The sequence below is a fragment of the Daphnia carinata genome, chromosome 6, assembly GCF_022539665.2.
Source record: "Daphnia carinata strain CSIRO-1 chromosome 6, CSIRO_AGI_Dcar_HiC_V3, whole genome shotgun sequence".
Lineage (NCBI taxonomy): Eukaryota > Metazoa > Arthropoda > Branchiopoda > Diplostraca > Daphniidae > Daphnia > Daphnia carinata.
Genome location: NC_081336.1, coordinates 6,056,301 through 6,083,419, shown reverse-complemented (window position 1 = coordinate 6,083,419; position 27,119 = coordinate 6,056,301). Strand labels below are relative to the sequence as shown.

The 27,119-nt window shown below is 40.9% G+C and overlaps 1 protein-coding gene across 11 annotated transcripts in view; it reads left to right on the top strand.

Moving 5' to 3' along the window:
- The window catches only part of LOC130702302 (potassium voltage-gated channel protein Shaker-like), a 39,387-nt gene extending 12,339 nt beyond the window's left edge, over window positions 1–27,048 (top strand). For 2 of the 11 annotated variants that reach the window (XM_059495619.1, XM_059495624.1), the window contains exons 2-7: window positions 17,491–17,617; window positions 18,201–18,466; window positions 18,641–19,281; window positions 21,961–22,090; window positions 22,996–23,186; window positions 23,949–27,048. In XM_059495619.1, coding sequence (XP_059351602.1) covers window positions 17,491–17,617; window positions 18,201–18,466; window positions 18,641–19,281; window positions 21,961–22,090; window positions 22,996–23,186; window positions 23,949–24,121 — 1,528 coding nt within the window. In that variant the 3' untranslated portion in view covers window positions 24,122–27,048. Of the gene's footprint in view, window positions 1–2,557; window positions 3,422–8,148; window positions 8,383–9,979; window positions 10,154–15,263; window positions 15,657–17,490; window positions 17,618–18,200; window positions 18,467–18,640; window positions 19,282–19,857; window positions 19,988–21,960; window positions 22,098–22,995; window positions 23,187–23,948 lie in introns of those variants that run through there. The other 9 variants (XM_059495623.1, XM_059495620.1, XM_059495621.1 and 6 more) reach the window with 9 other exon arrangements.
- Window positions 27,049–27,119: the final 71 nt, after the last annotated feature.

The following is a 27,119-nucleotide window of genomic DNA, read 5'->3' as shown; positions in this document are numbered from 1 at the left end:
GACGTCCCTTTAGCAAGTGAAGAGACTAAGGCAGTCAGCATTGTAAAACGATCACCAGCGAGTTTCCTCTTTGTTTGTATTAAACCTACTTTAGTTTGACTTTTTTAGCTTCGTTAGCCCCGATAAAGAACCTTCTGCACGTTGGATGTACGTTGGGGATCCAGTCAAAGGTTTCTCTTTTCCTCGAATCCCATGAAGGTGGGGCTAACTACCTTCAATCTCAAGGGGAAACGGAAGGAAAATCCGGGTCTGATTAGACGCAATAAGTCCAAATAAACAAAGAACTAACATATATATATATATATATAAATATCTTTTCATTTATTTAGATGTTTTAATGATTGTACCTAAAGTACTATCAATAGAAAATTTCCACTTCATTTGAAAAAGATTTATAACCAGTGAGATTGCATGCTAATAACAAAAAAAAGATTATTACGCCGAATAGATCCCTTCATTGATACATTTTGCATTTGTATTGGAGTATTTCAGTTTTTAGATCAATGTAAACCTTTGTTTCATGTAGCGAAGCCAAGTGCGTAAGCCGTGGATAGTGCTTAGCTTTCATAGCTGCCGCAGAATGTCAATCGTATCTGCGTAAATGAGTCCTTACAAATCGAGAACACCATAATCGCTTTTATCAAAACGTTTCGTTGTAACAGTTGGCCATCCGTATACTTGGTGGTGTGACTGCTGCTTTGTTGCCTCACTTTTTTCTTCCACTTGTAGATGACTGCGTACTCTGTGCTGCCTGTTGTTGGCTGATGATGTGCTGAACGACGCATCAGCAAAAATTGCCCTGTTTTCATCACTCACTAGACAACCTTACAGAGCTGCTTCTAGGAAAGAAATCGAATAACACCATAACAGGCACATTTTCGATATTTTCTTTAACAGAAGATGTTCGTATTTTTGGATGCATCTGGGCCAGTTGTGCAGGACTTTGTGCGAGGGGCAACCGTTTCGGTCCAATTTTCTTTCATTTGTTTCTCTCTTTCCAACTTTCCGTTGAGCAAGCTTCAACCTGCATAGTGTGGCTTTTCTCACCTCTCGCGAATTGCTGATGTCCCGTGACTTATATTTAGCCGCTGTCACTGTATGTCTGTAGCTTTCGAGATAAGGGGTAGCGAACTAGTGTCGTTAGCCTCGTAAACTTTGCGTCATAATTTGCCAATGGATTTCACACTTTGAGAGCAGTCCCAGCAGAGACAATATGCACTGGGCTATGGCAACAACGAGCCCCACTGCGATAGTGATTGGCTCTACACGAAAGCCAATTTTTTGGTTCCAACTTTAGTGCTCAAGAAATGTTTAAAAGGGTTTCGATCGGAGATAAGCCAAATGTCATGTGGCACGCGGTTTTCGTTCAAGTGGCTTTTCATCACTCTGTTACGAAAATCTTATCTGTCGATGTGGAGGAAAGAATAAATTGCTTTTTGAGTATGTGTTAAGCATTTCAGTTGGCTATTGATCTATTGACTGAATTCTTCGAAAAGCAAAGCTAGCTGAACACAGTGCATGAAACAGATAACGTGCGAATAGTAGACCACGTTTACAGCCCTGAAATAATGCGAATACTTTTTTTCCCTTTATAATTTGGTATAAGTTTTTGCAATTTCTTTTTTAAATCACTTAAAAAATGAAATTTCAACGCTCATGACATGTGTTTTGATGGGTGAAAGGCGAGCTGCATTTGAGCACGGATCAATGGTCATTCCAGCCGCTCATTTTCAAAAAGTTCAAAGGCCAAAGATTTTACGTTCTTAGAATTATTCACGAATTTCTGTGATGTTCCCGAACGAGAAACGTCAACCTTTTTTTCAACAGCGAGATTTTTTTTTTGAACAACAAATATTAGCAACGAAAACAGAAGTAAGCCACTTTAATGCCTCCAATGTTTGCATTACCTCGGTTCGCGGTACGAACACGTGTTATGTGACCCAGAAAACATTTTTTTTTTTTACACTAAAAATTCCAACGAACTACTGCAGCAAAAAAAAAAAAGATCAAATACAATGAGCGGTTGCAATGAATGCAAAGAAGAGGAGGGAGGAGTTGGAAAGGGGTAGGAGCTAAATAAATCACAGTACGGAAATATGAACTAGGCGGATACGCAATAGTTGCAACTTGTGTGTGCAGCTAAATGTGTTCTAGTTTATGTGTGTCTATGTGAGCGAAAGTGCTGCCAGCAGCCACTTGCTCCCTTCTGGGCATGTGTCGAATGGCAGACCATGGCAGCGGCAACACTACTCGACGAGAGCCAACGCGAGCCAACATCATAAGCAATAGCACTATTAGTGGTAGCTCTCGCCAGTCGCATCCTAGCTTCAAGCTGCTCCGACAGACGAATTTCTATTTCTCGGTCGACAGATCGTCCATCTTTATTCATAGAGTCCGACGCAGACAGTGGTTGAACTCTTCTTGTGGGAGGGAGGAGGGAGAAATCAGAAAACAAACAGACGAGTGTAAAAAATTGAACAGTATCATTGATTCATCCGGGCCACGGGCATTAAAGGCATCACGATCCGAGTTGCTATTGCCGGCCACCAGGGAAGACTCACTCAGCCAAATATTTCGCGGAGTTGCTTAGTTCCACGTCAAACAAACTTACTTACTTTATTTTATTTTCCCGAATTTCATTTGTACTATGCATTGGCCGGCATTCTTGTGTGCAAGCAGCCAGCGAGACGGCGACGGACAGCGAAGGCGTGTCATTCGCGCGAAACGATCGTCTGCGATGGCAGTAGTAGAGAGGCTGCCATTGAGGCAAGTCTGGTCACAACAGCACATGGTGTAGTTGGGGGGAAGCGAGACTATCGACCCGACCAAGCCGCGCACACACACACTATCACTCCCTGTGCAGCATATCTTTTATTCTGTGTTTGTGAGTGGCTGCGTCTACTGATCGTGCAGGTCGAGGGTTTGATTTCGCGTAGCGGTTACGTCAAACCTGCTGTTGCTTGATGTGTTAAGTGTGAAACAAGGAAAAAAAAAAAAAAAGAAAAGAAAAAAGCAACAGCTAGATAGGGTCAGCGGATAGAGTGATGCTCTATGTCATTCACTGATCGTTAGCCGTTATTGTGCCAGCCTGTCTGGTTGGGACACCCGCAAAAGAAAAAAAAAACAAAAAACGTTCAATTCGGAGGCGGGGCTGTCCTACAATTTGGTGCTTTTTGTGTCATGTTCCGGACGAACCGCAGCACAGTTTTGCTTTCCTCCACCTGGTCCAATAGTGCGCTAGAGTTCGCCGTCGATATGGCCACAGAGCCAGATCAACAAGAAGAAACAATCGTTATTGGTGGCGCCTGCTTTCGACGCCGGAACCCAAGACCGTAGCCATCATAAGCTGCTGGCCAGTTTGCCTTCCTGTTTTTTGTCTTTTTGCTGTCGCCGCAATGCAGGCTTTTATTATGGTCGGCGGGTAAGTCTCAAACTCAATCGTTCATAGTTATCTTTATAAAAAGTCTTAGACTCTATGCTCAAACTCGGTGAACGACCGAGTTTTCCATTTATATTGAACGACCAAACGAAAGCAAACATGAAGAAACAGCCGTAAACTGTTCCTTCGGATGTTTTGACTCATGCCAATGTGTGTGCACCAGCACGTAAGTCATCGGCGAGCTAATCCACCTGTTATGCCTTTTGGATAACTCTGCTGATGGGAGATAAGGAGGCGATGGTTAGGGGGATTTGGACTCGTGCCGATAGTCACACGTATACGGAATGCGGCTGTGTCAGCCAAAGAAAAACAACCAACAGCCTGTAAGACGTGGCCACTGTTCACTGTTTGCCACTGCATCAGAGGTGGGTGGCTCTAAGGCCAACATTCAAACACTTTCAAGAGATTCCAGCCTTTCAACTGTGTGGAGGTCTATGCGCAAACACAAGTCGAATGGCGAGAGATAGTTATTTTTGCTTTGAAAAGCTTCAGCCGGAAAGCCCCGGAATTGTGACTGGCGCATATCAAGCCACAGCTTTTGCCTTTTGGTTATATTTAGATGTGTGACAGTGCGAGAGAGATAAGCTCGAAAAAAAAAAAAAAAAAAAAATGGAAAGAAAACTGCACACTCTGGTCCAGTTTGACGTGAGCTGTCCCAATAGCTCATTCAGTTCTATTCATCATCGATTGCTACGTTCAAGGTTTCTCAGTTTTTTCGCTAAAGGAATTGCTCTCGGCCAAGCCGTGGCCTCTGTTGGCAACCTAATTCCGTGACGAGTCCAGTGGCCGACTGGATAGTGGCTGTAACCCCAAATTAACAACCTTTTATTACTCGTCAGCAGCCTGTTAGCGCCGCGTACGACAGTGATAGCAACAATATCAACTAGCGATATATATACGACCTATTTAGCCCGCAGCAAATAGCTGCTACTAGGGAAATCAATACAAAGAGTGCAATCAAGTTCAGCTGCTACCCAAATTCTTATTTCTGATGCACGAGAAGTGGGACGAAATCACATTATTTCGCGTTTGTTTGGTTTAGCGAATACATCGGTACGTTAGTGAAATCTAGTGTGGCATCATTAGTGTAGCCAATCGTCTGACTGCGGTCGATCCTTGTCAGCATCAACACATGCGAAACGATGCCGTTCTCTGTTTGCCCTAGCAACCGATGACCGATTGTAGTAGCGTTGCCGCGTACATCCAGAATAAATACAGACACAAAAGCCTTTGTCATGTTTGTCATTAGTCATGTCCGTTCACGTGGAATTTCCTTTGCCAATCTCATTTTGTCCATGTTTTGGCGATCAATATTCACCGGATGATAACGCGGCTGTAAATCCAAATAAATCATTTTCAACATTTGTATAAGATTGATCTCGGTTTACTTGAAAACAACAAAGCAGAGGATTTCATCCGATTTTCCTGACAGACCACAAAGATTTGCGCTTTAGTAGCCCATCTACTATTTGCATCCATTAAATTAGGACGACTCGACGTGCTGTACGCACTGTCCGTTACTGGGCAACCAACGCTACAAACCGCATCGGCATCGCCTCACGGCCAAGTACTATGCGTCAGACCTAATACATGCCTGTCTCGATTCGCCTATTCTTTTGTGAACAGCTCACGCACACTTTTTAGGCGTAGTATCGACTTTCTTTCTGCAACCTTTGCTGATAATATGATGCGCCGTGCTGGGCTCATTGCTAGCTGTCACGAACAAACAAAAGGCATGTAATGCCGTATAAATATGTAACTTATTCGTGTAGTGTGATCTAATGAGCTCTCAGTACTATGGTGTGCGTGCACCTACTCGGCACACTGGCGGCTGGTGCTAACATGAAACGTTGAATTAATTCGTTTCCTGAATCAATATCGATTCGTTAAAAACTACCGTTGGCAGATGGGTTTGCATTAATTGAAAGAAAAATGATAATGAAATTCAACATTGCCAAGTGTTTGTAATAAAGTTATCGTTAAAAGTGGGAAGTAAGTAGGAATGGTTCTGCAATGCGCGTAGACTTCAGCGTAATCCACTAGCGTTGAAAATTTTTGCATTTTTGATTGCCGACTTCCTCGTATATGGCCCCGGTTATTTGCTTCATAAATTTTAACGGATAGCCATACAACTCAGCTATGATGCTGCAGAGAACGAAAGCACTTCTAGTGACAGGAAGCGCCCAATTGCAGAGATAGTAAAATTCGAGGAGAAATTGCAAGCTTTCAACACCGTACGCAAGTTATGCGTTATAGGAAAAATACAGACTTCTGTAGACTTGTTTAAAGAGAGACAGCTTACAACTTCCGAAAAGAACGTCCTTGTCTGACTTTATCAAATCCCTTTTCCCTCCCTCCCCTACCAACAACAAAAAGAAAACAAAAAAAAAAAAGAGATAATACATATATACGTCAACAAACGTAGAGCCACACTGCGGTGAAAGTTACGCTGTGAAGTTTCTTTTGGCAGGTTTTTCTAATATCCTTTTTGTTCAATCATCTTGTTTTATTGGATTTCTCTTGCCTTTTATTTTTCGAGTTTTTTCTTTTCCATTTTATCAATGGTATGCCAGCATAGTACTATCCCGCAATGTTGTGACCGTTACAAACATTCCCTGGGTTCGAATCCGTTGTTCATTTTATTTTTGTTATTATTTCTGTCATTCTCTTCGTACTTGTTTCTTTCATTTGAAGTAGTAACCTACAGACATTACTAGAGAATCAATCATTCTTTTTATTAAGAGTGAATTAAGAGTGAAAGGTATTCGAACAAAGCATATCCTTAGCAAGTTTGCCGTCCATTATGTGAACAAAAATAAAAATAAATTTGGCCCGCTCGATAGCAAAATCTTTGAGCACCATGATAACGGCTAAGCGGAAAAAAAAAAAAAAAAAAAAAAAAAGAATCCTTGTTACGCGAACATTTTTCAGCGAACATTTTTCTTTCTCGAAACGAATTTGGGACAAGATAAAATCAGGGCGCAATAGAGAAAATCGCCTTTCCCAGTGTATAGCTTTAATGTTTCTTGAGGAGCTAACCAAACAAATGGTGGCAGTTGCAGCAAAAAAAACCCCTATATTGTGACGTTTTGTCTGAAACACAAACCGATCGATCTCCTTTCAGCCGACAGTTTACAATCTCTACGCTGCTGCGCCATATATATATACGCGCTGCAGAGTAGGTCGGCGATAATCTGACACTTGGTTCCAATTCGTGATTTCATTTCAAAACACAATACAAAAAATAGCGGAGATTTTTACGGTGATCTTTCTTGTTTAGTTTGGAGGCGGGAAAAACAAAATACGCAATGTATCAAATACTGCTTTTGCTTAACTCTTACATGCATGTTGAAGCTATTAACGCTATTGATTTTTTTAATGTGAACTGTTAAAAAAAAGTTTCAACCTACTTAAAACAAAAACATCCCTATTTTAGTCACAAATTAGAAATGTTGTTGTTTTTTCTTCTTCTAAAATAATGGGTGATTATCACGAACGCCATTGTCCCCTATAAACATTGGAAAACCGATTGTGGTCATTGACGCCAGAGACCCAAACTCGGCAATAAATTAGGGCTGTCGGAACAATAAGTCGGGTACGATGAGCAACTAGCAAACAGTCTTTGACGAGAGGCTTGACACAGTGCTGTAACGGGAATAGGGAGGGGTTCTCAAGGTTGATCCACAATAACAACAACTGGCATGTAGCGGATCAGAACTAGCCAATTGATTTGTCGTTTGGGCCGTCAAGAGATACAACGTTGTACGGTGCCGGAAACGCTTCTTGGTTTATTACTGTGTATACGTGTAATTGGGACGTTGGTAGTTATGCGAGCTGTTTTGTTACGTTATCCAACTGATCACGTGACTAGGCTAAATTTATTGCTATGTGGACAAACACGTAAGTTGTTATGGACTAGATAGGGCAGATAGGCAGGCAAGAATTTGTCAATTTGTCATAAAGTGACGTGTGCAACGCACGACACCAGTAGAACTAGAACAAATAAGACAACGGTGTAAATAACTAATCTGAAAAACATGAAGTTATTTCAGGTTTAAAATAAACACAGATTGCACATCGCGCTAATAATTTACCGAAACTGAGAAGATATTGAAGGCAGCCAAGAAATTCCTACTCGCGTTGCATTCCGTCGCATCACGTCCGTGCGGCAGATATATTCCTGTAGCTCTATATTTTATTATCTATTATTATGCCTTCTTGTTGTTGTTGTTTTTTTTTTATTGTTATTATTTTTTGAATTTTTCCTCCTTCTTTTTATTTTTTTTTTTTTGGCCGTCATACTGTCGCGTTCGGAAGACAAGGCATTAAGGCAGCAAGCGAGAGGTACGACGCCAATGATGGATAAGGTCGCCTCTGGGCACCTTGCCGATGTAGACTAACTATCACCAGCAAGGCTAAAAGTATGGCAGAATTTTTTGCTTTATGTCATTTCTTCTTTACGTTTGAAAAACAAAACAAAAAACAAGGCAAGAAAAAGGTTTTTGAACCTTATCCGACGCATCTTTGTTTTGTACGATCACAATTTTTGGAAAAAATTCCGCCGCTCGGCTTGTTGCGTAAAAAAAAAAAAAAAAAAAAAAAAAAAAGGGGGATGATTACACGCATCGGCCCGCCATATGGACCTGGATGGATTTTGCAGGTTTGCTCAAATGCGTCCAACCAGAGAGATCTTAAAGCTCAAAAAGGTTCCCGATTTTGGCGCCATAGGACGAACGAACGAGAACTAGAGACCCCATTTATGATAGCTATGTGTGACGTGGGCTATGGGTGCCAGCCCTCGTGACACGGTTGCTGCGAACTGGCATGCAGCACACTCAGACGAAGGTTCGATCCAGTAGACATGAGCCAAGGCGAGAGAGCGCATCTTCCCTATTCCCTATCCGACAACGGTTGTGTCGCCTAATGTTTTCTTTTTGCATCCGGTATCTCTTTTACAACTGTTTTGGTTTTTTTTCACTTAGATTTTTTTTTCTTCTTTTTTTTTCTTAGCATATTATTATCATAATTTATGTGTTTCTAGTTTCTTACAAGGATAACAGAAGAAATGTATGCGTTTGTGCTATGAAAAAAAAACAAAAAAAACAAAGATATCGTTGTGCCAGCAGGCGTGGTGACCATTTTCGACCTCTTGTTTTTGTGGCTGGTCGATGCAGAACTTGCGTTCGGTCGATTGAGCGTCGCCATAGTAATAAAAAAAAAGAAAGAAGTCGAAATAGAAAAAAAAAAAAAAAAAATAAAATAAAGTAAAGGCATCGTCGTAAGAGTTTGGCACAGCGGCAGAGTTAGTGGCGGTGCTAGCGGTGGCAAGCGACGGCATCGTCACGGATTCGAAAAACTAGGCGAACACAGCAACTACTGAGCGGATTAGACACGCGATCTACCTATCGTTAGCTATATATTTCTGTTGCTGGCACGTTGAAAGCGCCAGTCGTCATCTGCGCTCGCCGTTTGTCTAACGTTCCTAGAAAGTCAGCTCGACTAACAGCCCCCCCCCCCTTGCGCACCAGAGACGGACTCTAGCACTACCGACCTGTTTCGATTTCAGCCGATCCATGTCGACCTCTGCGTTCTATTCGTTCTAAATTCATATTAGACTCTCTGCGATTCTTGTCACTCGATCGCACCCGTCCCTACACCTTACCCCGAAAACGTAGGGAAACGTGAGCGCTTGCCCATAAGTGGGTGCCGGATGAGAGCAAAAAAAAAAAAAAAAAAAAAGAAATCTAGGGCGGGTATTGCTGTCCTGACTTCACTTTGACAAAATGCACGAGCAACCCTTTCCTTTTTATTAGAAAAAAAAAGAGAGAGAGAAAAAAAAACTGCTTCTCTACACTCCTCCCCTTCTTTTTCCTGACATTGCCGAGCTGCGTCGGCTGCCGTATTTTGGTTGGGGAGGGAAATTCGGGAGCATATTCAAAATCAACACAGCAGTGGTGGGCAAAAGAAGCAGCTGCTTCGTTTGGCGGAAATGGATGCGGCACTGGTGATGCTGGACGAGAAAGCAGCGCTGGCCACGTCTCGTCGTCGATCCCTTTTTTCACGCCATTCGGTCGGTGGCAAATTGTGCTTCAATTGACCGAACCAGCGACACTCGCAAAGTTCTCGTCGTCCAGTGCATTTCTTTTGAGGACCAATCGTGTGTGCGGGTGCCAAATCCTCGAGACCAGAGAGTCGTTTGACTTTAAATCGAATGCCATTTGCATCGCAAAAAGAGTGATTGTGAAAAGACACTGAAGGCGAAACTGAAATTATGTGTTATGGTCGTTACTGTTACATGGACTTGCAAGCTTCGTAACGTGCGAAATATCGTCATCAGTTTGTGCTTTGGTGCCAGCGTTTTTCAAAGTCACGAAAACGCAAACGAACTTTTTCTTTCCCAATTTCTCCGTTGATATTTTTGATGAGTTCTTCTGGCTTTTCGCCTTGCCGTTGAAATCTGGCAGAAAAAGTCCGTCCGGTAGAGAAACAACAGCAACTGAATATGTTTTCGTGATCCAGTGGCAAAGCTCGCTCTTCTTTGGATAAACCAACCCTTCACTGTTTTGCTTAGCGGTTTCGGTATTGCCTTTAGCTCTAATATTGATGTGGCGAGTGAGGTGCTGGATGGCAATTCAGTAAGCGCCACACGATGGCTGCTGCTGTGGCCGGCTTGTACGGATTAGGCGACGAGCACGCGCGCTACTCGCGATTCGTGTAAGTACAATACCACCACACCATTGAAAATAATCAATTCTTCCATACATTTCATTTTCTCCGTCTTTTCTTTGAATGCTCTCTCCTTTCAAACTTGCCGAAACTTTTATTTATCGCTCGAAAGCCAGCACTTGCATCCTGCGACAAACTTCTTGACAGTCGATGTTTTCATGGCGAAAATATTACAGCGACAGTTCGGCCTACGAAGGCAAGCTTAGCGTTGTTGTCATCAGCATTAAAAAAAAAAAAAAAAAAACATGGCCACGACAGCTCGCAGTCGCCCAGGGTAGTTCTTTACTTATAGCCGAAATGCTCTATTGGCACACGACGCTAAGTCGTTCCGTCCAAACGTAGGCAGATTGGCTTAAAACATAGCTGGCCGGCTCAATGCTTGTGTGCCCTAGAACTGCGTGATTCAGGCCGTATCGCTGCAGCTTACACGAGTGCACCATTGGGCCGACCATCGTTGGCATGAGCCTTACCGCCAGCCAGGGTCTGCTTTCACGATCCAATGGCAACAAATCATGAAATGACCGTCTGCTCGAGCAGGTCAATCTCGCTAATGCCTCGATGGGTTGCGCCGACCTCCCCTCTCTCCAAATAAAACGAAAATGTATACACGCAAAAATGCCCGCAAGCTTTTATGGTTTAATGCATCGCTTGAACTGGCCACACCGGTCGATACGTTGAAAGCATACACATCCTCCCAGTCTGTCCGCTTTAATCAAGACCGAAGACAAATCGAGTGATCCTGCTATCCAAGTTTACGTGTGCATTTTCCTTTTTTTTTTTTTTTTTACCCTGTTCGGATCGCAAAAGAAATAAGCCTCAATAAATGCAGACTTGACTGCCTGATCGTGGTGGATTACCCTGTCTAATCGTGAAGTGAAAATTGTGGGACGCTTATTGTTAATCATTTAGAAACGCGGTTTTAATGCTCGTGATTGCTTCCCAATCTATTAGTAGGTTCCCTGGGAGCACACGTTAACTTTGGGCAGAGACGTAGCGAATGGCCGTGAAGGACGCCAAAATTAAAGATGCGTGTCACTTTGCGTGGCACGGGAAATCGTGTGCGCATAGCAGCAGTGTATGGGCGGATGGGGGGGGGGGGTGGCTTGGCGTAGTGTTGGGGGGGGGGCAAAATAAGCGGAGGGAGGGAATGCGGATGAACTGAGTTAGTGGCTGCTTTCGTCGATAGCCAGGAATACATGTGTGCTATGTGTTATTTATACCGCGCGCACACACATTGTAGGAGCATAGCACCAGCACTATGGAAGTTACGCACGTAGTGCTACCATCCGTTGGTATTCACTATATTCGACCAGTTTCAAAGCAAATCCTGAATCCGGGGGGAATTTTGTGTCATCCGAAAGTGATTCCCCTTTCTCCTTTTTTTTATGATTATTATTTTTCTTTTTTCTTTAAAAAAAAAAAAAAAATTGAGTTACTACTAACGTTTAGTGTAGTAGGCATCGCCGAGCGCTAGTACATAGTGCCGCATCATTTTGCCGTTCTGCCGATTAAAAGTTGTGACATAGTTCTAAAAACTGCAACGAACGGGAAGTCTGCGTCTAACGGGCGTCTGAGTGGCGAGGGGTTGGCCAAAAGGGGAAAAGAAAAAAGACAACATCGAAGTCCCGCCGGGAGACGAAGAGAAAACCCAATGGAATCAGACAAGATGGATATCTGCATGCAACCATAGCGATAAGCATAGAAATACGCGTCGCTTGCGTCGTTGTTATTCTAGTCGAAACAAAAAACAAAAAAAAAGAAGAAAAAATTGACTACAAGAGTGATGAATTTTTTAAACTGAAAAAAAAAGGATTTCCAGTAACTGGTAGAATTTTTGCCGAAAAAAAGAAAGAGAGAGATGAAAAGCTTCATGCTTGTTTTAACGGCGTTTTTATACGCTTCCGGTTGGAAGACCACCAAGGCTGACAGCGCTTGGCAACGACATCCCTGCGGGTTGGAACTAGCCTAGCCCCATGGATCTTTTACTGTAATCCGATGACTTGATTAGCAGAGCTATCAAGCTATCGTTTTCTAACCTACCAAACACCGTAATATAGCCACACAGCGATCTTGTCACCTCCGGTTCTATTATCAATGTACACCTCGGATAGAAAATGCCGTGAAGCCGCCATCCGGTTGATGTCGAGCCCATCGAATTGCGACCCTGGATTCCGTTAGCCTGCAAAATTAAAGCTCTTCTCGCTGCTACCGTCCGTTCCGTCCTGATCGATATTAAGGAAGCCGCTATCAGCCCCCCCCCCCCCCCCCTTCCCAAAAGCCCAGGAAAACCCGTGACAGGCTCGTGCAGACCGCCGGTGTTGAACTGGTGTTCATTTCTCGTTTAAGCGGATAGATGGTGCTAAGAAATCTAAGACATGTTTGTTTCTTCGTCAAGAATCACGCCGGCATTCGTGAATGTAAATACGTCGGCTGCATGAGGAATACCCCATAGTCCCAAATTTGTTTTGTTCTTTCGTTTTCTTTTTCATTTCACAAAAATCGAATAAACGATGCTTGTCCAAAAAGTCTAGGCGATTCGTAGCTCGAAGGAAACTAGCGAAGCAAAGGTCGATCAAACTGAGAACAAAAAGTACAAAGTAACAAGGCATATTTGATGCAGTCGGCAGTCGTTACTGCCCCTCTCCTTTTTTTTGCCTTTCTATATAATACCATTTGATATCAAACTAAAAGAAATAGTTGCGTATTCAACTTAGAGACATAGTTCCAAGCAGGACTCTGAGAAAGAGTTTTTTTTTCTGAACCAGCTACTCTTTTTGGTTTATTATTATTATGTTTTTTTTTTGTACGAAACACGTTATAGCTCCGTTCTCTGCAGTTCCGCACCCCTTACTCTTTCGTCCTCCCTCCGCCCGACTCCACCCGGCCGCACCCTCTACTGGATCCATACAGTTGGTAACTTTCCGGTCTCCGCCCTCTCGCGATTTTCATCCTAGACACTGCTGTAATAAGATGCTGAACGACTGGACGCCAACAGCTGCAGTTCATCTGCACTGCAGCAGATTTCGTCCTCCACCCCCCTGTCCCCCTCTCCCTTACTCCCTTCTCTTTTTCTCTCCGTTAGTCTACCACTTTGCTGTACCTCCTTTCCTTCAAAGTCGTTTGGCTCAATGCTCACGCTAAAAGTACCAGTGTATAGTGACTGAAACTCAATGACGAGAAGTCGACTCATGCTCCACCGCTCGTCTACTCTACTCACTAGTTTACGTCGCATTAATTCCCACCTATTCTTTCTTCTCAATACCCCGTGTTTTGTTGTTGTTGTTTTTTTTAAATAACTTAGTTCTTCGTTTTTTTTTTTTTTGTTTTTTGAGCTTTTTATAACAACAAATTTCCATGTGGAAGAGTTTGCCAGCTTAATTGTTTCAAACTTTAAATGACGCAGGCAGTAGGCCGGCTAGTTTGCATCGTGATCTCAAGTTATTTATCATTTATGTGGGGCGTCTCGTACCAATCGTTTGTGTAGTAGTCCCACGCTGTTTCATAGGCGGAGACTAGGATTAACGGTTTTGATTCATTATTTGCTTAAGTTCAAGCGTGGCACGCGTTTATGCCCTCGCGATGTTGCCTAAATATTTTACTATAGTTTAGATATTCTTATCCTAATTGCGATCCACGGGCTTGTTTTTGCCCTGTTATTGTTGTGTCGTCCTTTACTTCGTTCTTACGTGGGGTACCACTGAGAACTGTTAATGACCTCACATTTACGCAGTTAACAATCGATGCACGTATCGACTAGTCTGCTGAATTTCCATGTCTTGAAACAGCTGACACTTATCTCAAAAACTCAGTTGGGATGCACTCTCTATTGTTTTTAATCTGTTCTCGTTTATTAAAAGACTACGTGAATAATACGAAGCCAGGTCGATTGACAAATGACATTTAGACAGCACTAGAAACTGACATTGTTTTGTCTCTTGCGATAGCTTTTTTGTGTGTGTGTGTGTGTGTGTTTTTCTCTAGAATAGTCAACCGTTCAGAAAGTTGCCGCTATTTTGAAGGTGCCTGTCAACATGCCATTTCCCATCAAACTCGCTGTTTTCCTTTTGTGTGTTATACTCTTTTCAGTACGCATGTTTGTCGTGGCTAAGCAGCAAAATCAATGATAAGAGAGGCGAAGAAAAGGGGAGACAGTGAGATATAAAAACAAGAGATGTCGAGCTGTGGTTGAGAGAGCACGTGCCAGAGTTGCACAGGAATGCACAAGCCCACAGACATCAGTGCACAAGTGCAGAGGGCGAAATCGACCAAGGAACCAATCCGTTTTTGTGAGCGTGTCCTTATGCAAGTTTCAGAAACAAGAGACGAATAGAAAAGAAGGGACATGCGGAGTTCAGGGCACTACAAGGTGCTGTAGGAGTGCATACGTCTATGCAATGGCAAATAAGAAAAGGAAAAGAAAAAGTCGAATAATAATGAGAAGATGAAGACGACGAAGATGTGCAAGCCAAAAGTAGCTAGTGGCAGCTGCATTATTGTAAGCTGGATCAATGCTAGCGACACGCACACAGTATCATCTTGCTCAATTGAACCTCGCTTTGGATGCCGTCTATGACATCCTTACGTGAAAACAGACCGCCCCCCTTATCGCGTTCGTAGCAAAACCTTACCAGCCTTCCTCCTTTTTTTTCCCCCCCTTTTCCGCTACGGTATCTGGTGCATGCGAGAAATCGGACGAGATTTCGTCCGATCAGCTCGTCGACTGTGCACCATCCTCTCTACAAGTCGATGCTGTGCGTCTATGCAGAGGCTACGCATCGATTCGCTCTTATAGAACAAGAGCAACGGTTGCGAGAGTAGCTGCTAACACAGAACTTTGAAACCGACAAAACGTAGCTCGCACGGCAAACACACACCAACCGTCTGCCATAAGCAGCAGTCCTCTGAAGGAAACACGACCATGTGAACGTATCTAGACACAGCGCTCCAGGTGGCAAGTGGTTGGTGGTGCACTGGTGGCTTCAATCGCTGCGTCAACGTCCGTTATCCATCACGTTTACGTACCCCTCATTACACGAACTTTTTTCCCTCCATTTTTTAAATGTTGGGTAATCGATCCGCAATTAGCACGTCCCAAATATCAACGACCCAACAGTAGTGTACATGTGTGTATACTTCTAATCCGTCTATGGGGGAGTGGTTTTTTTTTCCAATTTGATCGATGGAAATGGCCCAGTGGCAGCCTCGTAGCAGCTTATCTCATCAGATCCAATGGCTCATCTCCTGCGATGGATGTACGTAGTAAGAAGAACTAATATGCCAACGTCGTCGTATCGAGAAGATGCGTGGCATCGGTGACGTTGCCTTGTCTTGAGGTTTGTCACTCGCTGGTGTCGCTTTTCACGTTGACGTCATTCAATGGAAGATTCGAAGAACCAATAACTAGAACAGAAACTTCATTTATCTAATCACTAAAAACAAAAGTTGATATACTAAACATGGATGGATGCTATCCAGTTCACCGGCGGCACAGGTATTGGACGTTCACAGCTCTATCTTCACTTAGCTAGAATATTCTTCAGTTTTTGGAACACCAGCACTATGTGATCAAGTTTCGTGAGTCGAACAAACGTGTTATTTGTTTAACCTTTTCATCTGTGTAAGTTCCACCGTCTCATTTAGTAAAAAAAAACGAATAATTTGCAAAAAAAAAACAATTTAAAAAGCATTCTCTGTTTTGTCAGACCAGCACAAAAATGCATTGCTGCGTTAATAGGAAAAGGAAAAACACATTTATTCATTACTGCGGTTCGAATGAACTGCGCGATGCTTTCATGTTGTCCTCTGCCTCATGTTATCCATCCGTCAGAGTTGACTGGTGTATCTAAAAATAGGAAAGTAAAAAGCCCGAATGGAACTCGTGCCCTACCGTGGCTGCATGTTCAAAAGGATCGGAATAGATCGATTGTTGTCTTTCAAACGTTTATGGAAAACACACAAGCAGTACGAAATCCGCAAAGTCGGTTCCAATCGCAATCGTATACATAGACTCATAATGTCAACATTGCTAATCAAACAAATGCTGCGTCCTCATCGTTGCAGCGGTAGAAACAAAAATAAGCTTTGTTTGTAGAACCAAGATTTCTTCAAGTACGAAGCAGTAAATGTGATAGTTGATTTCTTATCTTGGAGTCGTTGTTCCAATAAAAAAATCATCATTGGATTTAATTTTTCAGCGGTCAAAAGGGTAACCTTGGCCACAGGGAGAAAACAAAAAATACAAGAACAAATAAGAACAAGAAACGGATTATGTTTTGTCAGGCAAGGTGCACTCGTTATTCTTCCTCGCATTGCGTGGTTTGCAATAAAAACAAGAGTTCGAAAAAGTAAAAGAACAATATAAAATGCAAGCGTGGCCAAGTTGAGTGCAACACAAATACTTTTCTCGGCCGTTAAGAACTATTTAGGTAATTTATCTGGAGTTTAATTTTTATAACTGACCGATGTTTCTGTTCCACGTCAGTTTTTCCGGCTATCTCGTTCACAGAAACACATTAAGTAAAAAAAAAAAAAAAAGAAAAAAGAAAACTAGTCGACTAATCCTTCTTATTTCGTCTTAGCGTCTCAAAAATAAAGAAAATATAGTGTGCAACTCGTAAGCTTATTAATATACTATCATTCGCAAGCATAAAAAATACCTTTTTACTTGAAGAACTTAAGTCGAAATTTCTTTTGGCTACCATTCGTGGTGGTAATGTGATCATTGGTGTTAATGAAAATCGAATCAAGTGTAATGACTGTCGGAAGCGGCCGCTTTTCTCATTTTGCGTGACTTACAAAGTGGGTGTGGCGTGAAAAACAAATTTTCTTTTTAATTGATCGACCCCGACAAAAGGCCGGGCGCAACGGTGTGATTCTCCACAATCAAACAATACCGGTTGTATGGGCTGTCAGTTGTGTTGCCTTTTCAGACACAAATGAAAATTTTGTCACATAAAAAAGCGGGTTTCCTTTGACAGTGACTTGGTTCTGACGAATTCGCATATGTTTATAGAACAAACATTAAAACCTAATTGTGTGACATTTGCTAACTGAACAGACGTCGTATCGTTGCTGTGCCTTGCAAATCTGTCGTCCTCTTTTATGGGACGTAAAATTACCCGAACGTGTCAACCGCTTCTACTGCCGAATTTTACAATCCGAATCGTTTATGCTTTCCTTTTTATGGTTTTGTTTTTTTTTTGTCCAAAATTGAGGCAAAACATTCAGAGTAGTCTTTATGACTTTTCAAAGGATGATACTATGATACTATGAGCATCTCTATACACATAGCAAATTTAATGTTTTTTTTCTAAATTCGTTTGTAGGTCTCTGCCCAAATTGGCAAGTCACGATGACGACGACGGGCTTAACCCGAACGGGCAATACCCAGGGGTGGGCACCTTTGAGCCCATTCCACATGACCACGATTTCTGTGAGCGGGTCGTCATTAACGTAAGTCGCTTTCGGTTGCCCTAAATGTTGTGCCCAATATAGAAATAGTTTGCTAGTGTAGAAGATATGTCTTCTTTAAAATAGTTCAAGCCATCATATTTTCTTTTTTTCGCCATTAAGTTAGGAAGCTATTGCTTTTATACCCTTTCTTTCGGTGTTTTCGGTTGCAACCAGTTGCAAAAGTAACAACCAAATCACGTCTGGTTGTCTAAGTTGCCAATGTATTATTAACAAATTGAAGCATGCTTCCCGTTTTGCCAAATTAAAGTCAAATTTTTGTGGTGAATAGAATTTGCAAATCCTTATGATACATTAGCCGCGTTTTACTTTCTACTATGGCACGACAAACATTTTCAGTCGGCAATCCAATTGGCATTAGAATTCGTTGTTTATATTAAGATAGAAGTGAAGTGTTAAACAGAATTTTGGGCTCCTAATTTCTACTCAAATAAAAAAATCTTAATATGCGTAAGTTACATAAAACAAAAATGTACAAGTTGGCCTGGTTCCTAAAACCAAGACTACATGGATAGTTCTAAAAAATGTGCATAATTTATGTTTAAATTTATCAAAATTGGACTAGGTGAGTGGACTACGATTCGAAACCCAACTACGTACACTAAACCAGTTTCCTGAGACGCTTTTGGGTGATCCAGCCCGACGGATTCGTTATTTCGATCCACTAAGGAACGAGTACTTTTTCGATCGCAATCGGCCTTGTTTTGATGCCATCCTGTACTATTATCAGAGTGGCGGCAGATTACGGAGGCCTGTCAATGTTCCACTAGATGTTTTTTCTGAAGAGATCAAGTTCTACGAACTTGGCGAAACGGCCATAAGCAAATTCAGGTAGATTCGATGCATTCGGTTGGTTCACTTTCAACGCTTTCCCTCCACCATTATTGATTGCAAAAAGATCGATTTGAATTCTCGCTCAAGCTGATGACCTTCTGCGGAATGCTACTAATTTGAAAACAAACTGAGATACATTTGTGTTGTGTTTGTTTTGTTTTCGGATTGTAGGGAGGACGAGGGCTTCATTAAAGAGGAAGAAAGACCGCTACCTGAAATTGAGTGGAAGAGGAAAGTGTGGTTACTTTTCGAGTATCCGGAAAGTTCACAAGCAGCTCGCGTGGTAGCCATCATCTCAGTAGTGGTCATTCTCCTTTCGATCGTCATATTTTGCCTTGAAACGTTGCCGGAGTTCAGACATTATAAACTTTTCAACGGCACTGACAATCTGACGAGAATTGAGGAGGACGAAGTGCCCGACTTTACAGACCCATTTTTTCTCATCGAAACAATCTGCATAGTGTGGTTTACTTTCGAGATCATCGTACGCATCATATGTTGTCCAAACCAACGAAACTTTTTTAAAGATATGATGAATGTCATCGACATTATGGCCATCATTCCTTACTTCATAACGTTGGCCACTGTCCTGGCAGAAGAGGAGGACATCGACGACGGAATCCACCGAGGACCACCACAAGAGCGGAACAGCAATCAGGCCATGTCTTTGGCCATCCTTCGAGTCATTCGACTTGTTCGAGTGTTTCGAATATTCAAACTCTCTCGCCACTCCAAGGGACTCCAGATTCTAGGTCGCACGCTCAAGGCCTCCATGAGGGAACTAGGACTTTTGATTTTTTTCTTGTTTATCGGTAAGCCAATTCAATCTACTCATTCGTCTTATTTAACTTTAGCATTGTCATCGTTTAAGTTTCATTTCAGATACATGTAATCTTATTTTCTACATTTTTTGTTTAACTACCGGTAGCCGGTCTCATTTCTTATAACCAAAATGTAATTACTGTAAGTAGTATCTAAAAAGAAAACAGAAATTATATTTAATTAATGCTCAAAACTAGAAAGTATACATATAAACTAACGATGTATGCGCGATGTTGGTCAACATTAAGAATAATCTCCAGTCCACATAAAGAGAATCGCTACATTTCGAGGATTTTACGCAGCACTTCTAGAGAAAAAACATTACAAATAAAAAAAGAACGAATAGCGTCGCACGCAATCGTGATCAATTTTTGTTTCAGTGGTTATCCCTCCTTGTTGTTTGTATCGGAAAGGAATTTCACGACATTGATGCGCTCACGGTCTGAAGACGAGACCCTCTTGCGGGACGCACACAACAGATACACACACACACACACACACACACACACTAGCCTACAATTTCATTTTTGGTTGTTTTCGTTCTTGCTGACGGTGTATATTGCCAGGTGTTATATTATTTTCGAGTGCCGTCTACTTTGCTGAGGCGGGCTCGGAATATTCCTACTTCAAATCCATCCCGGACGCATTTTGGTGGGCTGTGGTTACCATGACCACCGTCGGTTACGGGGATATGAGGTATTTCCAGCCGTGTAATATTTACACCCTCATCGACTTGAGAAATACGAGTTCTTTCATACTCTCTTTTAACGAGCCAAGAAAAAAAAAAAGATGCTCGGTTCTTTCTTTTCCGTTTCTATTTTTCAGTTTTTGTGATCCTATTTTCTTTTTCTTTTTCTTTTTTTTTTTTTTTACTGAATCGTTTATTATTATTTTTTTTCCACAAACTTATATTTTCTTTTTTCGTCAACCCGGTGTGTCTAGTTTTACTACCTCTTTTACTTGCTATTTGGTTCAGTTTATCGATCGTCAAAAGTGTTGGTTGTCTAGATGTTTTTGGATAGTTGAGCACACCGCAGCAGCTCGTGCGCCTGTGTCAACCTTTTTTCATTGTTTCTCGCTTTGTTCGTGTCCATACATACCGAGGCCTCTCGTCATCTTCGTCTTCTTTTCTTCACTCGTCTTCTGACTCTTCATATCCTTTTCCTTCACCATATTAATCTAAAGCCAATAGATCTAAGGCAAGATCCTGATTAGCGTTGAATTTTTAAGTTCTTTCGTGTTGTCGGATGCCTAGAGTACATTGACCAACGAGTTGGCAAATGTGGTTGTTACGGATCAATTAAGCAACCTTGGATTTATTTATTTCGATGATTCTTAGGTCATAGTTTTAGCATCATACCTATAATGCAAGGGAAATGCAGGATATTGCTCAGTATTGTCTCTCTTTTTTTTGCGTTTATTATGTGTGTAAATTTTGTATCTAGTTAGTTGCCAACTTATTGAAATCACAGTTTTCGAATAAGAAAAAATAATATTGAAGTTCTTTGTAGTTGTTATGGTTAGTTAGTTTACGTTTCGCCTTTCGTTTGCTGGGCCTGCCTATCCGTATTCCTCGTGTGCTAAAGATAGATCATTTTGAACAGCATCTTAGCATCGTAAGTTTTCTCCGCGAAAATTGTATCCTGTCGCGTACGCGACGCAGTTGTATTATCGGTCCTTTGAGTCAAATTTTTTTTTTCAATATTTGGTTCGTTAGCATTAGTAATTTCAGGAGAAATGCAAGATACAATGATCGATAGTCCTATGACCGCAAAGATGTTTTCGTTTTTTCTATGCGCAAAGAAGAATTTCAGCACATTTCTTTTAGGCGTAGCTGTTTTACGCTCATTTAACTGCAAAAAGGTTTTTAGAATTAATTTTGAAAGAGCTAAAGGGCTTTTTTCAATCAAATCGTGTTCAAACGTATCGGGGCAAAGGCTGTTGAACGTTAGAGCGCTTTCGCAAAATCGTTATTTTTTCCCAGTGCATCTAAAAATGGCGTCACCATTAAACCGTCAAATTAATGACATCAAAGGAAAAGAAATCATGTAAAAATTTCGTAGTATTGTTTTTTTTTAATTCCCTTTTTCAGTGGTGTTAGGCGAGTCAGACAAAACAACAAATAAAACCGACCAACTTATGGGGAAATGTGAATCGCACTAAAAGAAGTTAAATGGGCCGTGACCAGAATCACGAGACATATATATACGTATGTATATTTACCAGTTAGCTTTTCGAACTTGTTTCATTTTTTTTTTTCCAGTACATCGCGTTTTATTTGCTGCCTTTCATTTTTAAGCCGGTAGCTTGAGTAAGTCAGTGTTAGCTGGGTTCCTCATCGGAGAGCATATCATATCAGTAAGCTACAAGAAGGAAACCAATCGTGACTTTCAAAAAAATATTATCTATAGCTATTAAGATCTATCTGAAGCTTTGGTGTTTGCTGTTGATAGTGTATCGTTTGAAAAATTGTTTTTAATTAGAATCGGATTGTTTGGTAGGTAGAAACGATTGATTCACTTATGATAGCTGTTTGCCGCCCACATTTGTTGTGAGGAGTGGTTAAGTTACTTTGCATCTAAATAATATTACTGTATGGCAATAGAGATACAAATTCAGACAAACCTATTAAGGATTACTTTGACCCGAAACTCCGCCTCACTTTGCAGGCGTAATATTATTTTCAAGTGCCGTCTATTTTGCCGAGGCTGGCTCGGAGGTATCCCACTTCAAATCCATCCCGGATGCTTTCTGGTGGGCCGTAGTCACGATGACCACCGTCGGCTATGGTGACATGACGTACGATGTACTTGCCTGCCCTTCAATTTCTTTCTCCTTTTTTCATCCCTTTTTCCTATACATCTTTTTTTTTTAAATCTTTCTTTGACCGGCTTTCTATATTTCTTCTCTTTTGCAGTTGTGTCTTTGATCCGTTACTACTAAAAACTGTCTGTCGGTTAACATGAACCCGTATCGTTTGGTGTACTAAAAACTAACATTGCCAAGTTGTTCGATCCACTCCACCTCTTTGTTTTTTAATTATTATGTATGTGTATCCTTTAAAATTACTTTGAATGCGCATTCAGCTAAAGTCCCTGGATTAACACAACACCCCGTGCACTTAATAATGTGATTATCAATTCTGCTAGTTAGTTTGCCGTAACCAAGGCAATCGTTTTCTTACACTTTCGTTCAAAACTATTTAAAAATAAACCTGTGAGTTTGGTTCTCGCATTCCAGGTTTATGGTCGCTTGCGAACAATTGCAATTACATTAAAATTCAGATTTCCTTGGTGACGGACTGTGATCATTTTTTCTTTATTTTGTTGCTGCCTTGTGATTTTTCGTTGTTGGCTTTTTCCTTATTTCTTCTTCGCTGTTGTAGAATTCTTGCATTTTCACTGCCAATCGTTGTAGGGAACGAGGAAGTCGACAAAATGAAGTATTTCATTCGTCGGAAGGGTAACTCAAATTCACCTGTGATATTTACGCCAGAATACTGAGTGGTGTTCTCTATCCATTCCTGGCGAAAACGCAAATGTAAATGTTCTGGTGCTCGTAAATTTTGAGATGCCCCCCCTTCGAATTATGCCTCGCTTTATAATTTTGGTCTGATATGCCATTTTTTTTTTTTGTACGATAAGATCATCTTGTATCTATTAACCGGCACCATTTTTGTGTGATTTTTTATTACAACTTTACAGGCCAGTGGGAGTATGGGGGAAAATCGTGGGCTCACTTTGCGCAATTGCTGGTGTACTTACTATTGCCCTTCCCGTACCTGTCATCGTCTCCAACTTCAATTACTTTTACCATCGAGAAACCGATCAAGAGGAAATGCAGTCGCAAAATTTCAATCACGTCACAAGCTGTCCTTACCTTCCTGGCACTTTAGGTATATGATCCTCTATGTTACTGTTATCAAACTTCAAAGTTAGAAAGAAAAAAAGGTCGTTGCAGTCGCAACAGTCAAGTAAATATGAAAAGGGTTGAACTCTTGAGTACGTCATTTTAAAGACGAGCATACCATAACCCTTTTTTAAAAATCATGTTTCAATAGAAAAGCTACAAGGAGAAATCCTTTAGGAACAAATCTGAAAATTCTTTTAATCTTTCATTTTCGGGCGCAGAAAAACAAAAGGTTTTTTTCCTCCCTAGTTTAATTTCCATCATCTCTTTTAAAAAGTCGGTGACCTATTTTACAAATGCAGAATGTCTGCCAAAATTAGCATTAGTCCAGAAAGAACTAAGACAGGGCAATGCAAGTTCGTGCAGGTTTTTACAAAACAGTGTGCATTGTCCCCATTCTTCCGTACAGTAAACTTTATGGCCGAAATGACTACGCCATTTACTGTGCGCAATGTACTTCGATCTCCTGTAATGCGGTAATCCTGACGGACGATTCGGTGACCTGCGCATGGAGGATCGTCGCAAGATAATAACACCCGTTGTCCTTCTATGCAGATTTAAAACTCGCTAGCGAAATAGCTATTTAAATATTTGCTTACACAATATTTTTCTTTTTCAATTTTCTAGTACCTTGTGTAATAGAACATATTACACCAAACCTCGAACCTGATTGAGACAAACGGAAATCCCATTGATGCTTCTGGAAAAAAAATATTAAAGAATTTTCGTTGTATTTCTATGATGACAGGTCATGCACGCAACAAGCGAGATTCATTGTCAGATTCTGGTGGTTCTGATATTATGGACTTGGAAGAAGGCATGCTTCTAGAGACGCCACTGACCAAGAAACAAAACTGCAGCACCCGCTATAATAACAACATCAGTAACACAAATGTTTTCACCGTCGAGACGGATGTTTGATTATTGCAAAATCTGATGACACACCAGCCTCGTTGTCTCGCGTAACTCTCTCTCGCGACGAGTTAGCTAACTCCATCGCCGTTGTATGGCGAAACTAAATCCGTAGTTGTGCATCTGTAGTCTTCCGATCCTACAAGCGTGAAACATTACAACCAGACATAATCACGAAAAATCCTGCAATTCATAATACCACAAGTAACTAGAAAACAAAATTTAGAAAGAAATGCGTCAACAACTCCCATCAATAGCTAAACTACACGCCTTCAATACTTGCGCCAAGCTACAGTGCTAATCATAGTACGCTCCTTGAAAACGAGATTATCGGTTTTACCCCCGTGTATAGGATTCAGACAGATACGGCCATCCTTCAAATAAAATATGGTTAGTTAATACCGGTATTTCACTGGACGTCATGGAAGCGATGGTTGTGTCAAACGTCTGGGTATGCGCATAACAAAGAAAATCTCTAAATGCAATTCTTCTCACGTCAATTTTGCCTACACCCTCCTGTTCTTTTCTTTTCTTATTCGAAAAGACCCATGCTATTCTAGCACCCCTTCAGTTTACTAATATTCATTCTCATGGAATTTTTTTGTGTTTTAGTTATGTTTATCCTCTTGAGGCAAATACCAGTCATGGTATATCATAAGAAAATTTAAACCCGACACCCCTGTAGTTTATTGTTACACAATTACTCTTCTGATAGAACTCTTTCATTTGAAAAAAGCTAACGTAGAACTCCTTAAATCATTTTTCTTTTGCTTATTTCTTCGGCCTTTCACGTGTTTGGCGCACATCTACAGTTGATGTTCTCAAATAAGGAAAAAAAAAGGGAGAAAAAAAATCACGGCAGCGACAAAACTGATAAATCATAGTTTTCAAGTTACGTTTGGCTTAAGTATCGGGCAAAGTCATTGAACATGCTCCTTTTCCCCAAACGTTACATCCCCAGCATTTTCCAAGTCTGTCGGTTATTTTGGAGTACTGTCAAATCAGTACGAATACCGTCCATCACTTGATAACGAAAAAAAATTACCAGGATTTCCAGTTGAAATCTCGAAATATTTCACCTGGTACGATGCGGTGGTGAACAGTAAAAGATTTGGCTGTATGTGTTCTTAATGCGCAGGAGATCTCCTAAATCGACCTCAGAATGGCTTTACAGCATGCACGGATTGTCGGTCACACGTAAAACGAAACTGATTATGGAACAGGGTATACCCAAAAAGAAGTGAATTTGCGGTCACGTAAAATCTTGGCATTTCGTAATCACTCGCAAAATGTAAATGTTTCAAAAAAATTTTGAGGTATACTGTATTTCCAGTGCCTTATATCTTGATGCTTGGTCCTAGACTCAAATAAGGAAAACCAACCAAAATTCTAAAAAAAAAATGGGAAAGAAAAGAAATCGAATGACAAGAAGACCATCAAACAAGACTTTCTTATAGTGATAGACTGTTATTTTGGGGAGAGCCCTTGTAAAGTTATTGTTACCGCCGTTAAGGTTGCTAGACTACGATTGCATGCTTAATCTTTCGTAATTATTGACAAGCTTCAAAATTTTGAATTGTGAATAAAGCAATCAATGTACATAGGAAATACGGAAAGTTACACGTTTCGTCTGATCGTCCCACATTTGCGGGCGTGTTTATACAGATTAAGCCTGTTCATCTCAACCCAGCAACAATTGTACGAAATATTTTTACAATACGATCTGTCCTTTTTTTTTTCTCCTAGTGCTGATGTTAGTTAGCAATACTCAACTAGCTACATCTCTTATTCTAAAAAAAAATAAAATTCTTACTCACTTTTGCACTGATCGTCTGTAGGTATACAAACAGTACATCTCTATAACCGTTCTTTCTTCTTCTATCTAGTTAACTAAAACCTCCCTCTCGTTTTTCAAAGTCTCTATTCCTCGCCTCTATTTCTCTTTCACACTTTCTCTGTATCTTTCTCTCTCTTCTTCAAGCAATAATTCTCTCTCGATATTTTGGTATAAGTCTGTATCTGTCCGTTATTCTTTACATCTGCAGCAATATTGATGTTTCAAATCAGACTCGTTCGAAAAGAACGACAATTATGCTTGGGCGCTAGCTATCCTTCTATCCATATCAATCATCGTATTTTGACAGTAAGATCATTTCATCCTACTGTATCCCTCTTATCTTCGTACCATCTGTCATGCGCCAACCAATTTTCTGTTTGAGATCTTGATATTAGAATTTTTAATTAAGAAGGTTAAATAAATTCTTACAGTGATCGCGGTCAAATGCACGAGAACTCACAAATTTATCACTGAAATTGAATCCGTTTGAATTTGTTGCCAACAACTCTGTTTCTTCCCTGCTCCAATTTTTCATTTGCCTATTCTATTTAAAGACCTTTCGTCTTTTATCAGTGATTATTTTTTAAGTTATTTCTCTTATTACTTCTATGCTAATGTAGCTTTTTTTAAACAACTAAATTCGGCAGTATGAATGACGAAAGAAAATGATTGGTCCAAGAATAATCTTGACATATCATTTCCCTGATGTTAGTGGCGAGTCTGAGAGGAAGCGGCAAAACGTAGTAGCAACATCCGAATCAAATTGGGACGAGTCGATCAACGAGGGACCGTAGATTGACACTTTTCTTTTTTTTTTCCCCTTTGTTTTTTTCTAATGAAACGGAACGCTAATTATAGATTTATTTGCTATTTTGGTTTTGCAATTATCGTCTACAACCCATGGAAGCATCCCAAACATTTCCCTCCCAGTTTTCCCTTATTCTTATGTCGAAGATGCCGCTGGTAGACCTTACTTTCAGTTGCCCTCTCTTGCGTGTAGTACCATATCGACGACTTGGTGAACTTTGTGTTGTATCTCCTCCGTTCCCAGCCCCAGGTTTTAACTCAAAAAATGCTCATCTTCAAGGTTCTACGTGTTGTGCATTTCACTGTTATCCCATAAAAATCCTTGAATTACTCTTAGTACAGTATAGGTTGAGCCCAAGTGTA